The sequence below is a fragment of the Siphateles boraxobius genome, unplaced genomic scaffold, assembly GCF_051911475.1.
Source record: "Siphateles boraxobius isolate OS27281-9 unplaced genomic scaffold, OSU_SipBor_1 65, whole genome shotgun sequence".
NCBI classification, from domain to species: domain Eukaryota; kingdom Metazoa; phylum Chordata; class Actinopteri; order Cypriniformes; family Leuciscidae; genus Siphateles; species Siphateles boraxobius.
In genome coordinates this window covers 11655472-11669652 of record NW_027509192.1, presented here as the reverse complement: position 1 = coordinate 11669652, position 14181 = coordinate 11655472, and the positions used below count along the sequence as shown (strand labels likewise).

At 35.3% G+C, this 14181-nt stretch overlaps 1 protein-coding gene across 11 annotated transcripts in view; it reads left to right on the top strand.

The window, feature by feature from the left end:
* The window catches only part of cadps2 (Ca++-dependent secretion activator 2), a 146223-nt gene that overhangs the window by 118822 nt on the left and 13220 nt on the right, over positions 1-14181 (top strand). For 3 of the 11 annotated variants that reach the window (XM_077210998.1, XM_077211001.1, XM_077210996.1), the window contains exons 17-21: positions 912-1015; positions 5629-5785; positions 9178-9319; positions 10681-10800; positions 12120-12149. In XM_077210998.1, coding sequence (XP_077067113.1) covers positions 912-1015; positions 5629-5785; positions 9178-9319; positions 10681-10800; positions 12120-12149 — 553 coding nt within the window. Of the gene's footprint in view, positions 1-911; positions 1025-5628; positions 5786-9177; positions 9320-10680; positions 10801-12119; positions 12150-14181 lie in introns of all 11 variants that reach the window. The other 8 variants (XM_077211000.1, XM_077211003.1, XR_013196666.1 and 5 more) reach the window with 5 other exon arrangements.

Sequence of the window (14181 nt, the reverse complement as noted above, 5' to 3'; positions counted from 1 at the left end):
CACATTATTAGCTGTTTGATAATAGTAAAACAAAATGCTAATCATATTAATCACTGTTATGTGTCCGACAGTGTAAAGAGTGATATCCTTGTGCAGCGTTTATCTCACTAAGTTGAGCGAGTGGATCTCTAAGCTGAGTGATTGGAGGCGGGGCTAATTTAAATATTCATGATTCCGTGTATACTGAATGAAGCAAGGGTGTAGAGTTACATTCGAGCTATCTTAAGGCATGAAGAAAAAAATGTCACAGGAAAATACAGAAATATGTAATTTTGGTGATCAAAGATGAGTTTTAAGGGATACAATTATTGACTACAAAGGGGGACTTTAAATAAAGAAAAAAAATCTGCAACCGGTATCAGAATCGGCCAATTTGCTTGTAAAAGAAATTGGCCGTGAAAAATCTAAATTGTTGCATCACTAATAAAAAAATATTAAATAAAACATTATTTTAAAAATCAAATAGTCTTTTCGCTGCAAAAACAAATGCCTTTTTCAAAGAGCACTGTGTTTTTCTAGTTTTCCTGCAAATTGATTTGTGGTTAATATTAATGTAACTGTCAGCACACTAAGGTTTAAAAAAGGGAATTCGGCCCGTACACATGGTTAAAAAAAAATTCCATACGGCCCTCATCCTAAAATGAGTTTGACACCCCTGTACACTTTAAAAAATAGTTACAACTTAATTAAGTGTACATGCTGTCTTAAAATTTAGAAGTTTAGTCGACTTGAAATGTGAAGTTGTATTAACTAACTACGTAGTTAATACAGTCAGCTTTTTCACGGTGTAGCTGGCCAAATCCTTATTGTTGAGCCCTTTAGATCTATTACTTTAAGTTCTTACATTTAGTTTGTGTGAAGTGTTTGGAGTGTTAGACGTTGGTGTGACTGTTCGGACGTCTGTGTGTCAGCAGATAGCAGCCAGGCGTCTCCAGAGAAAAGACTGGAGGACATGATCAGACTAGGAGAGCTGTGTATGGAGGTGTTACAGCAGAACGATGAGCATCACTCTGAGGTAAGACCTGTGCAATATCCCTTGATAAAGAGTTATCACGTGTTGTCTAAGTCCTGACTATTTCCTGCTATGAAAGCCTTCATTCATTTTCATTATGTCTCTGTTATCAATGCTTTTTCTTTCTTGTTTCTCGTCTTAAACTCAATACCAGCACCTTTTCGTTCATAATGAATCCGAATTCTGAACGTAGGTTCAGAAAAATCCACAGTCACGTAGACAGAGAATCAATTTTTGTTTATCATCGGGTCTTTTGGTTTAGCATGTTTCTCCAGAAGGTATTGCATGATCATTTCAGAGCGGACTTGTGATCATTTACCGTCTCGCTGTCCATTTACTTCGCCACGTTGCCGTAACAGCTGTTAGCGAGTGACAGCTTACCCGTCCAGTGCCAGCTCATAGTAGCGGCACAGGAAAACACCGCCCACGGCCCATCTGCACAAGGCCAGCGCCCGCTATCACTCTCTCAACTTAAAAAAAAAAAATAAGATCAAAGGAAATTCATCAATACTAGGTGTTAAGGCTTCATAGAAAGTAACAGCGAGCGTTTTCTTAACTAAAACTGTGCATGTAGACATCTGCTGGCAAGGTACCGGGCTATTTTTAGGCCTCAAGCTTTCAACAGCTGTCACAGATGACAGAGACAATGATGCCAGAACGCAGGCTGTGCCTAACAAGACAAATGTCCCACATGCTGTCACTAAGGAAACATCAAGGTGTGTGTGCGCGTGATGTGCTCAGATCTACGTTAGTGTAATTATGGTCACACTTGCAGTTTAAAACTAGGAGTAAAACATGTCTAATCAAACGTGTTTTACATGGAAAGTGTATCTATGTTCACTGTACTTAAGAATGTGTATGTCTATTTGATATTTCTCTCTTTCTTCACCACTCCTATGTTTGTAATGCATTAGGGAAGAGAGGTAAGGTTCATCTTATATTTCACTCTCGTGTTGTGTTGTGTTGTGTTGTGTTGTGTTGTGTTGTGTTATTTAGCATATGCACCTCATTTATTTTTATTTATCGCTCATGCTTTTACAAACAGATTGGGTGTCATTTATCATAATGTATATTTGTGTGTTAAAGCATTTGACAACTAAATCAATAAGTTGGCCTCTTTTTTTTCCACTTTCTAAATTTATCTCCATTAACCAATGATTCTTTGAACTGCCTAAGTCTAATATGTATAAACATATAAAATATACTGTAGATCAAATGTTTTTGGGATCAGTAAGATTTGTTTCCTTTTTTGAGAGAGAGAAATTAATACTTTAATTCAGCAAGGATGCATTAAATTGTTCACAAGTGATAGTAAAGACATTTATAATGTTACAAAACATTTTTATTTCAAATAAATGCCTCTTTTTATCTTATTATTCATCAAATAATCCTGAAAAATGTATCTCAGTTTCCACAAAATATAAAACAGCACAACCGTTTACAACTGATAATAATAAGAAATGTTTATTGAGGAGCAAATCAACATATTAGAATGATTTCTGAAGAATCATGTGACACTACGTAATATTGCACATAATATTGCTGTTTTTACTTTTTTACATTAAATAAATGCAGTCTTGGCAAGTATAAGAGACTTCTTTTAAAAACATTTCAGAAAGTCAATAACTTGTCCGGTAGTTATTTTCATATTTATAAATATAATTAAATTATTAATATGGTTAATATATGTATTGTTAAAAAAATTTTTTCCAGAATATCAAATATCAACATAACAATGCATCAAATAACATGCAGTCTAGGCTGAGATTATGAGGACAGCTCTTATATGGAGATGGTTTGGGTGTGTATTATGCTAATTACTATCTGTGGATATTATAACGAGGGATTTGATTTCTGAATGATCATGTGACACTGAAGACTGGAGTGTGGAGTACATTTGACTAATGTATAACAATTTAACTCACAACAAGTTAGTAATATGATCGACTAGCTAACCATCCTGACTCATTCCTAGAAGCAACAGAAAAGAGTATGGTCGTCAGTTTCTGAGGATGTTTTAGACTGAAATGGATATAGCAGTGAATGACTCACTTGTCAGCTCTATGCTGTTCAAAACCTTGCTTCTGAAAGCCCTGAAGACAAACTCCTTCAAGGCCAGCGACTGTAAAACATCTAGTCAGACAAGAGTGACGTTCACCCCCTCCCCACACACACACGCTCGGATATCCGTACACAATAGCACCCTTCTTCACCATGACTGATTGCACTTTTATCCCCATCGCTCGATGCCGACCGCTTTGGATGGAAAGTTCTTGGCTGCAAAGAATACAAGACAACATGAACCGGCTTTCTTTGATACTCTTGGTTTAGTCGGCTGCAGACCGTCCCCAAGAATGGCTGTGTGGAAGAATGCAAAGAGAGAAATGCATTGATGGACTTGGATCTTTTTAGAAGGGCCTTCAATGCACATGCTGGCAGACAAAAGGGAGCTCGGCACTATGTAGAAAGGTGGCACTGAATTTTTCCCTTTTCTCAGAGGAATTCAGCAGGATGTATGAGCTCTGGTCCGCTGCAAAAGACGCAAGGCACGTGGATGGCTAATTGTCCTTTTTTGATCTTTAGCCTGTTTGATGGCAGTATTCAACTACTTTCTAGTACAGTTCCCTTTTCCAAACGTAAAAACTATTTGTTACCTTTAAAATTTAAATCAGTGTTGATGTATTTAAAAGTGATTAAAGTTGACATTCAAATGTTATTTCCCATTTTTCTATAGTATAAAAAACATTTCATGATCATAGGGAATTTAATGAATGGTTTCAATGGCGTTGCTAATGTGTTCTGAGTGGTTGCAAGGGTATCGGTCTAAATCAAAGCAGCCCAATCACAAAAATCTACTATTCCGGTCCCTAAATATGCAAAATCCTGTCATTTCAATGGGAATTCGCAATGATCAGGAATTTCACCGAAGGGTTAAAAACGCTTTCAGTGAATTTCAGTGAAACTTCACTAATGTGACCACAACTTAATTCTGTGGGATTTCTGCGCATCTACACTGTAAAAAAATAAAATTCGAAGTAAATGGTAAATACTAGATAAAACAAAGATTATTTGTAGTTTATAAAACAAAAACTCTTTTTTACGTTTTACATGAAAATACTATTTCAACTTGCTGTTGTAATTATCTGTGGAATCTATTTCACAGTAAATCCTACACAAAAAAATGTTCAGTGTACCAAGTGAAAATCATAAGTCTAAATTGTTCAAATATGTACTCATAAAATGTAGATGTAAAGCTTTACAAAACCAAGCATGCAGGTTTTGTAAAGCCATTTCCATCTCGATCTTTGTGTGGTTCTTTTCAAGGTCTCATCATTTTATTGATTGTCTTCTACTTCTACATGCTTTAATTCCATGTTTGTATTGTTCCTTGTTTGTGAGTTTCCAAGTACACAATGCTTAGCCCTCAGTATTGTACCCTGCTCCTCCATTGTGTTTGATTGTATGTTTGCACAGGTATAGAATATGTTGCATATTTTCAGCATGATGAATGAATGAATGTGGCATTTATATAGTGCTTTCATATGTACTACTGTACACCCAGAGCGCTTTACAATCATCTCAGGGAATCTCTCCTCAACCACACCAGTGTGCAGCGTCCACTTGGATGATGTTACATATATGGGGGGTCCTTTTCTAATTAGGGGATCTTCTATGTCCATTGGGATGATTTTAAAAATTGATTATATTTTATATAATATATATAAATATATAAAGAACTATATAATATAAAATATATAAAGAATTCATTTTAAATCTATGTCTCTTTAATTTAATACATTTTCCTGATTTTAAAGTGTTAAAAGTTTACATTTTGCCAAAGTTTCCCAGTTTTTATTTCTCTTTAATACAATTATAAAAAGTATTAAAATTAGGGAAATTTCTACTTTGCACTTTTAATGTGAAAAATGCGAGCTTAAAATCACCTTGAAATCAAAATGGGCCATTCTTATTTTTTTTTATGTAATATTTCAGTATTATGTCATACTGAAGTTGTTCAAGTCCATGATCAGATCTTTGTTCCAGGGTTATTATTGTTTGCTTAAAAGTAAAGCCATAAAATCTTTAGTTTAAATAAAATAAATGTTAACTGAAATAAAATATTATTTGATAACGTACAATTATTCTTGTCAACAAGTTGCCGAGGCAACATTTCTCATTTTTGTCTAGTCTAACTTGCAGTGCTAAAATGAAATCAACTCAAACTATTAAATTTAATAAATATGTATTTGTTAAACTAATAAAAATGACAAAACACAACAAATTAAGTCAAAATATAAAAATAAAATCTAATTCAAAATAATAACAAAAATGATAAATTGTCCTAACTTAACTGCAAGCCGAATTCTGTAAAAGTTGTAAAATTTCTCCGTTTAAACATTTGTTATGTGATCTATGTTCTATTGTGAATAAAATATTGGCACATGTGATTTGAAAGTCTTTTTATTTTCATTTTATTCAAATGAAAAAAAAAACATCCCAACTTTTCCGGAATTCGGGTTGTAGTTCCAGGACATGATAAACATTCAAAATAGAAAAAAATCAAAAGTGTCCCTAATTGAAGAATATAGCTGTTTATGCATGTGTGCATTTTGCAGGCCTTCTCCTGGTGGCCAGAGGCGATGGGTGAGCACGCCGAGACCTTCTTGTCGCTCTACACGGTGGACATGGACTCAGCACTGAGCGTCCAGCCACAGGACTCCTGGGACAGTTTCCCCCTCTTTCAGCTGCTCAACAACTTCCTCCGAACGGACCGTGTGTAGTGTTTGTCACCTTTATTTATACAACTTAAAATTCATTATTAGACTAAGAAATAATGTTGTTTCAACTTAAAAAAGTATGTGTGCTTGCTTGACTTAAAATATTAAGTTGACTCAAAATTTGTTGAAATAACATAAATATCCAACTAAACTAAAGTTGCAATTGCAGCAACATTTGTTTACAGTTGTTTCAAAGCAGATTTACAGTGATACATAGGAAGATAATGATCAATGATGCAAACAAAATTCAATTCTGCTGTAAAGAAAAAAGACAATAGTGTCATTATTCAACTCAAGTCAGTTCAGTGTAGATTTAATTGTGTAGAAATAACGTCCCCTTCCGCTTGTCCAAAGTTCTGATAGCATGTTCTTGCTTTAGCGTGCTAATTAACACCAGTGTTGCTTTGAGGAACAATACATGTTAGGTGAACATGCTGCACTGTTATTGTCAACACACTCATTAGATATACAGTATGATCTGTTAGTGGCTCTGGGGGGTCAATTATTCGGCAGGTCAAATATCCGAATCCTGAGCATAGGTCTCTCGTAACCAACAAGAAATGATCCCAGAAAATAGTTTTGAATACTTCACAACATGAAGTTAATTGTGTTAGGAGCTTTAGGTCTATTATTGATAGAACAACTACAGCCAGTTAAAGATTGTTTCGCATGACTGTGACATTTGCGACGGTAATAAAGAGACTTGCTTTTGCTTGTTCAAACAGCAGTTTATTCTGAATAGATATGGTTGGTTATCTAGGGAGCATGACAATGGAAATGGCAGCCTGTAAGAACACAGACAGTTGGCAGAAAGATATAGGGAACTCCCACGCTCTTTCATATACAGTATGAACTTTCTTGAAGAAGATCCCCTCAAATTGCTTTCCTCTGCCCTGTTCTGGCTACATTAATCAAACAGAAATTAATTCTAATGAGGAATGCCTGATGGAAAACATGTTGAACATTTTGAGGAAACTATTTTAAATTTGCCTGTTTGGTAGTTTTAATGGAAGAATTCAACCAGATATTGTTGATTGTTGTTTCAGACTTTTTTTTGTGAAACTCCAAATGAAAAGTTTGGCAGAATATTCACGCTGCTCTTTTTCAATTTTTGTCAGTTGCGACTTGAGTGCTTTTACAGTTTTTAGTGCGTGCACATGACAAAAAATGTTGGTGACATTGACACTAAATGCTCAAATGATTTTCATCGTTATTAAATGGTTGGGAATGAGCTCACTCACCCATGAGAGTAAAAAGGCAAGTGTTAATGATGAGGAACAGAGAGATGGGAATTACACTTAATGATGTCTGAGGAGACACCTCTCTCTCTCTCTCTCTCTCTCTCTCTCTCTCTCTCTCTCTCTCTATCTCTCTCTCCCTCTCTCTTTCTCTCTCTCTCTCTCTCTCTCTCTCTCTCTTTCTCTCTTTCTCTCTATCTATCTCTCTCTTTCTCTCTCTCCCTCTCTCTTTCTCTCTCTCTCTCTATCTATCTCTCTCTCCCTCTCTCTTTCTTTCTCTCTCTCTATCTATCTCTCTCCCTCTCTCTCTCTCTCTCTCTCTTTCTCTCTATCTATCTCTCTCTCCCTCTCTCTTTCTCTCTCTCTATCTATCTCTCTCTCCCTCTCTCTTTCTCTCTATCTATCTCTCTCTCCCTCTCTCTTTCTCTCTCTCTCTCTATCTATCTCTCTCTCCCTCTCTCTCTCCCTCTCTCTTTCTTTCTCTCTCTCTATCTATCTCTCTCCCTCTCTCTCTCTCTCTCTCTCTCTCTCTCTCTCTCTCTCTCTCTCTCTCTCTCTCTCTCAGACCTCCATTTCCTTCTAAGTGGTTTAATTACATTGAGTGCATTTACCTGTATGGGAGATTGGGGTAAGCTGTGCCACTTTTTACATACACAGTATGTTGTCTACTAGGTGACTAATTGTATTTGAGGGTGTCTGCAATCAGCAAAAGAAAAGAAAAAAACAATTAACATAAATGAGATTTTTATTATTATTTATATATATATATATATATATATATATATATATATATATATATATATATATATATATATGGACTGTTTTCACAGACTGATGATTTTCTAATTATTAACATTGTAATTATTAACATTATAAATCTTAGTTTTTATTACATTATTTTTATAACATTATACGTTTATAGTGGACTAAAAGGGTTCATTGTACAAAAATTTTTAATTTGCATTTTCAAAAACCAGGTAGGAAAAGGCTTAGCCTGTTAACTGTCAGTGACGCTGTAGCGGTACACTTGCCATTTTCGTTACTGCATATTTTGGTAATGATAAATCGAAAATGGACATACAGTAGTTCTTTAGAACATTTTAGCGGGTGCATTTTCGTGATATCAACTTCAAATTTGGAAACCACCTTGGTTAGAAATATTTTAGTGTTCAAATTATTTTGTTAAATATCTATTTTGTATAAAATAAAAATATTTTTTAGTTCAGAACATTTGCTTTACAGTACAATTAACTGTATTTAAAATACAGTAAACTTCTGTAATGTTTTTACACTTTCATTTTTCATTGTTATGCTTATAATCTGCAATAATCTTCTTATTGTCTTCTTTAAAAAGAGACCAACCTTTGGTTAGTATTCCAAAGCTTTCATGAGTTACAACCATTTAAGATCAGATCTATGCTCAAAAAAGGAAAGGGGGACAGTTAACAGGTAAATGTAGAATATATGTTGGGACCTTTTTTTTAAAAAAAACATTGTCATGTGAAAACATAACCTCACCCACAGTTTGCTAGATTAAGAGTGTTGCACATTTTACCCCACCCTCCTCTACAATATAACTATACAACAAAACATAACTATAAAAAAATCTGCTCATTTTACAAACCTAGTAGTAGTTTATGTGCAAATGAGTAGCTCGACAAGACAACACCACCATGTTCACATGAGATTTTGAAACCATTAAATTTGTTATGCAAGTAAATTCACTAATTTGTTTTGTTACTTTATAGTGTTGATAACACCTTTGGTGACCTTTTAAAAATTGCTTGTAAATCTCTCGTTATGCTATATTATCACCAAATAATGGAACACAAGAAGTTCAACAAGGTGGGGAAAAAATCCCCAAAAAGTACAAAAATTATCCAATGTGATTAACATTTTCAGGGAAAAGAAAATCTCTCAAAATGACCCAAACACAACATAAGAGCATTTTGTTTTACAATATCCTAAAGAATGTACATGTTGTATTTTTTAACAAACAAAAAAAAGTTGCCAATGATTTCTGGAAGTGGTCTAGATATATTTCACTGCACTATAGCTTTAAGATGTCTAGCAATATTTTGCCTTGTAATACTAGTTGCTCATCAGCCGATACATTGTAAAGCCTCCATTCTTCCTTCATGTTCTCCAGCTCACCTGTACAATGGAACGTTCCACAAGCACCTCCAGGACCTGTACATCCCTCTAGTGGTGCGCTACATTGACCTGATGGAGTCGTCTATCGCTCAGTCCATTCACCGCGGCTTTGAACAGGAGACGTGGCAGTCTGTGAAGTGAGACCCCGTTTATCCTCACACTGACATGATTTTGCTGGATGTGTTGTTGTTGTTTTTTTCATCGATTTGATTCTCTTCGTTTTTTGGAGAATGTAGTGCCGTGTTCGTTTAAACATGTCAGGTTATTAATAGCAAAGCATTTAACTTGTTCATGTTTCAGAGAATGAAAAGATGATTGGAGAGAGGGAAACAAATGGAGCCTCCAAGATAGTCGTCCTCCTTTTCCATGAATGCTTTGTACTTTTCTGATTTACTTCAGTTTCTTGTTTTTTTTTCTCACCATATTTAATCTGATGTGAATGAAAACTAGGCTGGAGACGTGAAGTCAACTCTATGTTGGGTCGTGATCATTCGGTTGACAAAACAATTTCCAGCGGATGCAGAACTTCAGAAAACACTTGTTGTGAAAATGAGACCTTACGTAGGACCTTAACTCTCGTGTTCTGGTCAGAATGACTTAACTGATTGATGTTTGGAATCCCAGTATCCCCCATGATTTACATGTTAAAAACTAATAATAATCATTTTTAAAATAATAATATGCCCATAATCATTTCCTCTGACCTAATCAAAATGCTCTATGGTTTTTTATTTATTATTTATAAATGATAATTATTTATAATTTATAATAACTAGTATTAATACTACCTATTATTATTATTATTATTTATGATAATAATTTGAAATAAATTAAAATGAATATTATTATTATTATTTATGATCATTTGCCTTTAAGTTCCTCCGACCTAATAAATAAACTTGTATTTTGCCCTCAAACATTTCAAATAATAATAAATTGTCTTTAGTTAGTTGACCTGACCCAATTTTCTTATCAGAACACTTATATGGTTTATTATTATTATTTATACACAATAACATATGGTAATAGTCATATAATTATTTATTTTTAATAATAGTTGTATAATCATTATTTATATAAAAAATGTTTTTAATTATTATTATTGTTGAAGCTCTAACTCTGTTTTACAACAAAGTAGTAATTATGAACAAAATACAGAAATGTGACTAACATTTTTACTCTTAAGGGTTCGGTTTGACCCTGGCAAAAGACATTTAATAACTCTTAGACTCCAAACTGAACATGACTCTTAATACAGTACGGCATTGAACAGGTTGTATGTCCGTGTCTCACAACCACATTTTCACAAAAGAAATATGCCGTCTTCTCCAGCTAAGGTGAATCTCTTCCCTGAGTCTGTCAATAAGCTGCTTCCTTCCCTCTGATGCCACAGAATGATCAGTCAACCGCTGTTTATTCTGCTCTTCATCTGATGAACTGTCTTATTGTTCGCCTCCTCTCAGTGCTTTCTGCTTTTTTACTCTCTGATCTCTGGCAGGACCATCACCAACAATCTGCCAAGCGTTCCACTGCCCAGGGTTCCCAACCTGCCTCTTAACCTCCCTCAGATGCCCAGCTTCTCTGCCCCTTCCTGGATGGGGCCGCTGTGTGACAGCACGTGTGTATGGGCCAGCTGGGCGCCATCGCTGCTTACTGTTCTTGACATATGCTTATTATAGCTGCAAAGAGGTCACATGACTAGTTAGAACCTGTCTACAGCCCTTAAAAACACTCAAATATATTTATTGTGGCGTATACATTTTAAATGCAGCCTAGTGGATGCTTCCAATTGTTGGTTTTAGTTATTGCTAAAACAAGCATTTGTGTGTAAAACATAAGCTATTAAAGAAAAATTAATACACTTTAGCATAATGAATTTAGTATTTTTAAGTACCCATAAAGTGCATCCTTAATTGCATGACTATGTGAGGGTTATGTTAGTTTTTGTAGATTTTCTTTGTTTTGTGTCTGTGAGCTTGGGTTGGGAATCAAGAAGTTGTTTTATTCAGAACAGGTTCCATAATTTGCCACACACACAAAAAAAATAATCTAGTCACGAATGTCTGCGTTCTTCGGCACCGTTGTCCAGGAACCGCTGAATCTACAGCACCACAACAAACGAAAGCATTTCAGCCGAGTTACGAGCTATTTCGCACAACAATTTTAAAAAAGAAACTAACACAACTTGTGTAATTTGTGATTGTTCTTTTTAATTAATTGGCAAAAAACTTGTTTAGTCTAAATGAATCAGTCTGCTGACTCACTTGAATCTCGACCTATTGCACCACTTGCAACTGAGACTGAACCTCTACCTTTTTTTATTGTATTAAGTCCTTTAAAATGTTACTTTAATAGAAAAATAACTAATTTGTTATGTAAAATTTCTTATAGGTCAGTTCTTTTGAATGAATCTGCTATAAACTCATGTCTGGTTAAACAGTTATTTATTTGATCCATCTACTGACATGCTTGAATCTCAACTTATTGAATCACTTTGAGTTGTTGACTGATAGTCACATGATAGAATTACTACTTTTCTTTAGAAATGGTAATTCAATGAAAAATAACTAATTTGTTATGAAAAATAGTAGGCTACTGATTTTGTTTAGTTATACAGTTAAGGCCAATTATATGAGGTTGGACTTCTTCAAAATACAAAATAATCATTAATGGAATTGTTAAGGAACCAGAATCATTAAATGTAATCTGAATCAGAACCAAATGATTAAATCGCTTCCGATTCCCATCCCTGTCTCCATCAGTGTGATTATCCTGTTGGCGATGTGATTGCTTGTAAACATTGCTGTGATGGTGTTCATTTTGGAGCTTATTGTGCCAAAGTTGCTGTTATATACTGTCATTTTTAGGCGGTGATGTGTAACTTTTTTGGTGTGATTTATTGGTTAAATTTAACACAGTTATGCATTTGATTTACAGCGGACAAGGAATTAATTTGCCAGATATTTTGTGAGTACCAGAGATATCACATGCTTGTGTTTGGTGTGTGTTGTGCCTATATCCTGTTTTTTAGTCCGAAAGACAACAAATTCACAGAAACCTGTTTAAAAGAAAATTCACATGGACGCCCGAGTCTCAACATTCATTTTTATTCCTATAGTGAAGCTTCCAGGTATCAACGGTTCAATCTGCGGAGCGCGAGAGCGTTTAATCCCGCTGTGAGCATGTGATGATAAACAGCAGCACTATTTTCTCCCTGCCGTCGGGGGTTATCTCTGGGTAACACTATAGTAGTGACCTCATACACCAAAATCCAGGTTTATCCGAGAGCAATTGACTTCACTCAAAACAATATGTAAACAGCGTCGCTCTACAAAATAACTTCTGACAGCCACGAGAGCCTAAATAACGTCGGAAAGTTAAATCGCATCCGTCTCAATTAGTGAAGAGTGTGAACTGCAAAAGCACACCAGCTTTCAGGCCTGAAACAGTGTCTGTAGTGGGTGTCAGTCAGAGGGGAATCTGTGGTTAGCTGGTTGTTAGATTCGGCGAGAACTTTGTGTTCTCCCTCAGGGAGTCTCTTCAACAGACGAGAAACTGGTCCATTTGTTCATCCTGTGCTGGAGGCGGAGGCGCGCGCCCCCGGGGGGGCCCTTACGGACCGTACCGCCGCTAATTAACCGAGTGGGAGATTGCGCTCGCCCCTTTTAATTGCACAGTGGACTTTGCCAAACGGTTTATTTTCCCGGACCGCCACTTGTGAAGGTAACAGTCTTTTAACAGCAAGTGGACCGAGTGGCCTTTTTTCGTCTCGTCGCGTCACGCACCCGAGCCCAGACTGAGTTGTTGTGTCGACTGCGGTTGACACGGTGATGTCGCTCCATCTGTCTCGATGGCGGAGATCTCTTGAGCCCCTTCGAACCCAGCGGAGTCGGCACACAACATCAGTGGAAATTGCTCTCGATCTCGACTCCCTGCAGCTTGTGGAACAGCCACTCTTAGACTGATAGTCCTGTCTGCTGCACTTCAGTCCGCTGGGTGCAGGACAACTTGACTCTTACTGAGTCGCTCTCGCACGATTAGACGTTTGACCGTGCTTTTTTGCAATTTGGGAACGATTTTACTATTCATTGACAATGTCAGGTGTTTTCACATTTGAGTTGTCAGTCTCTGAACCCTTTCATTCGTTTACATTAGTTAATTTACCAGACATTTGCAAAATGAGAGATAGGATTCATCGTTGCCTGGGTTACATTAACGTGAGAAGTGATATGAGATATGATATCATTTCACCTTTGAGGCCCAAACTTGAAGTGTTAAAAAGAACTGACATTTTTTATTTGCATTCATACTGTCTTTGGCCATTAAAATAGACTGAGGTGTCATTTTGGTCTATTTTAATTGTGACTACCTATATTAGATATTATATATAACATAATAGTAATTATAATTTAATTAATGTTTTTTTATTATAACAATATTTTATAATTAATATATTAATACTTATATATATTAATAATATTCTTTATATTATTATTATAATAATCTTATTATCTATGAAGAATATTTGCTGTTGATATTTTAATTCTAACATTAACATTAGCTATTATTTCAAATGTTATTATAATTAATAATAATAAAATATTTTGGTTACACTTTATTTCGATAGTCCTTTTAGACTATAAGTAACTTTTCAACTACATGTCAACTAACTGTCATTAGAGTATTAGTAGGCTGCAGTAGACTGTCAGTAGACTGTTGGGTTATGGTTAGGTGTTAGGGTTCGGGTTAGGAGAACAAGTTGACTTGTAGTTGCTATGTTACTTATAGTCAGTAAAATGTCTGTTGGGGGACCAACAAAATAAAGTGCAGCAGATATTAAGCAGACAGTCTACTAATACTCTAATGACAGTTAGTTGACATGTAGCTGCAAAGTTACTTATAGTTAGTAGAATGTCTAAAGTGGAATAAAGTGTTACCAATATTTTATATCACTTTTCTTATTATATACCTTTATTTTATATAACTTCCAAATAAAGAA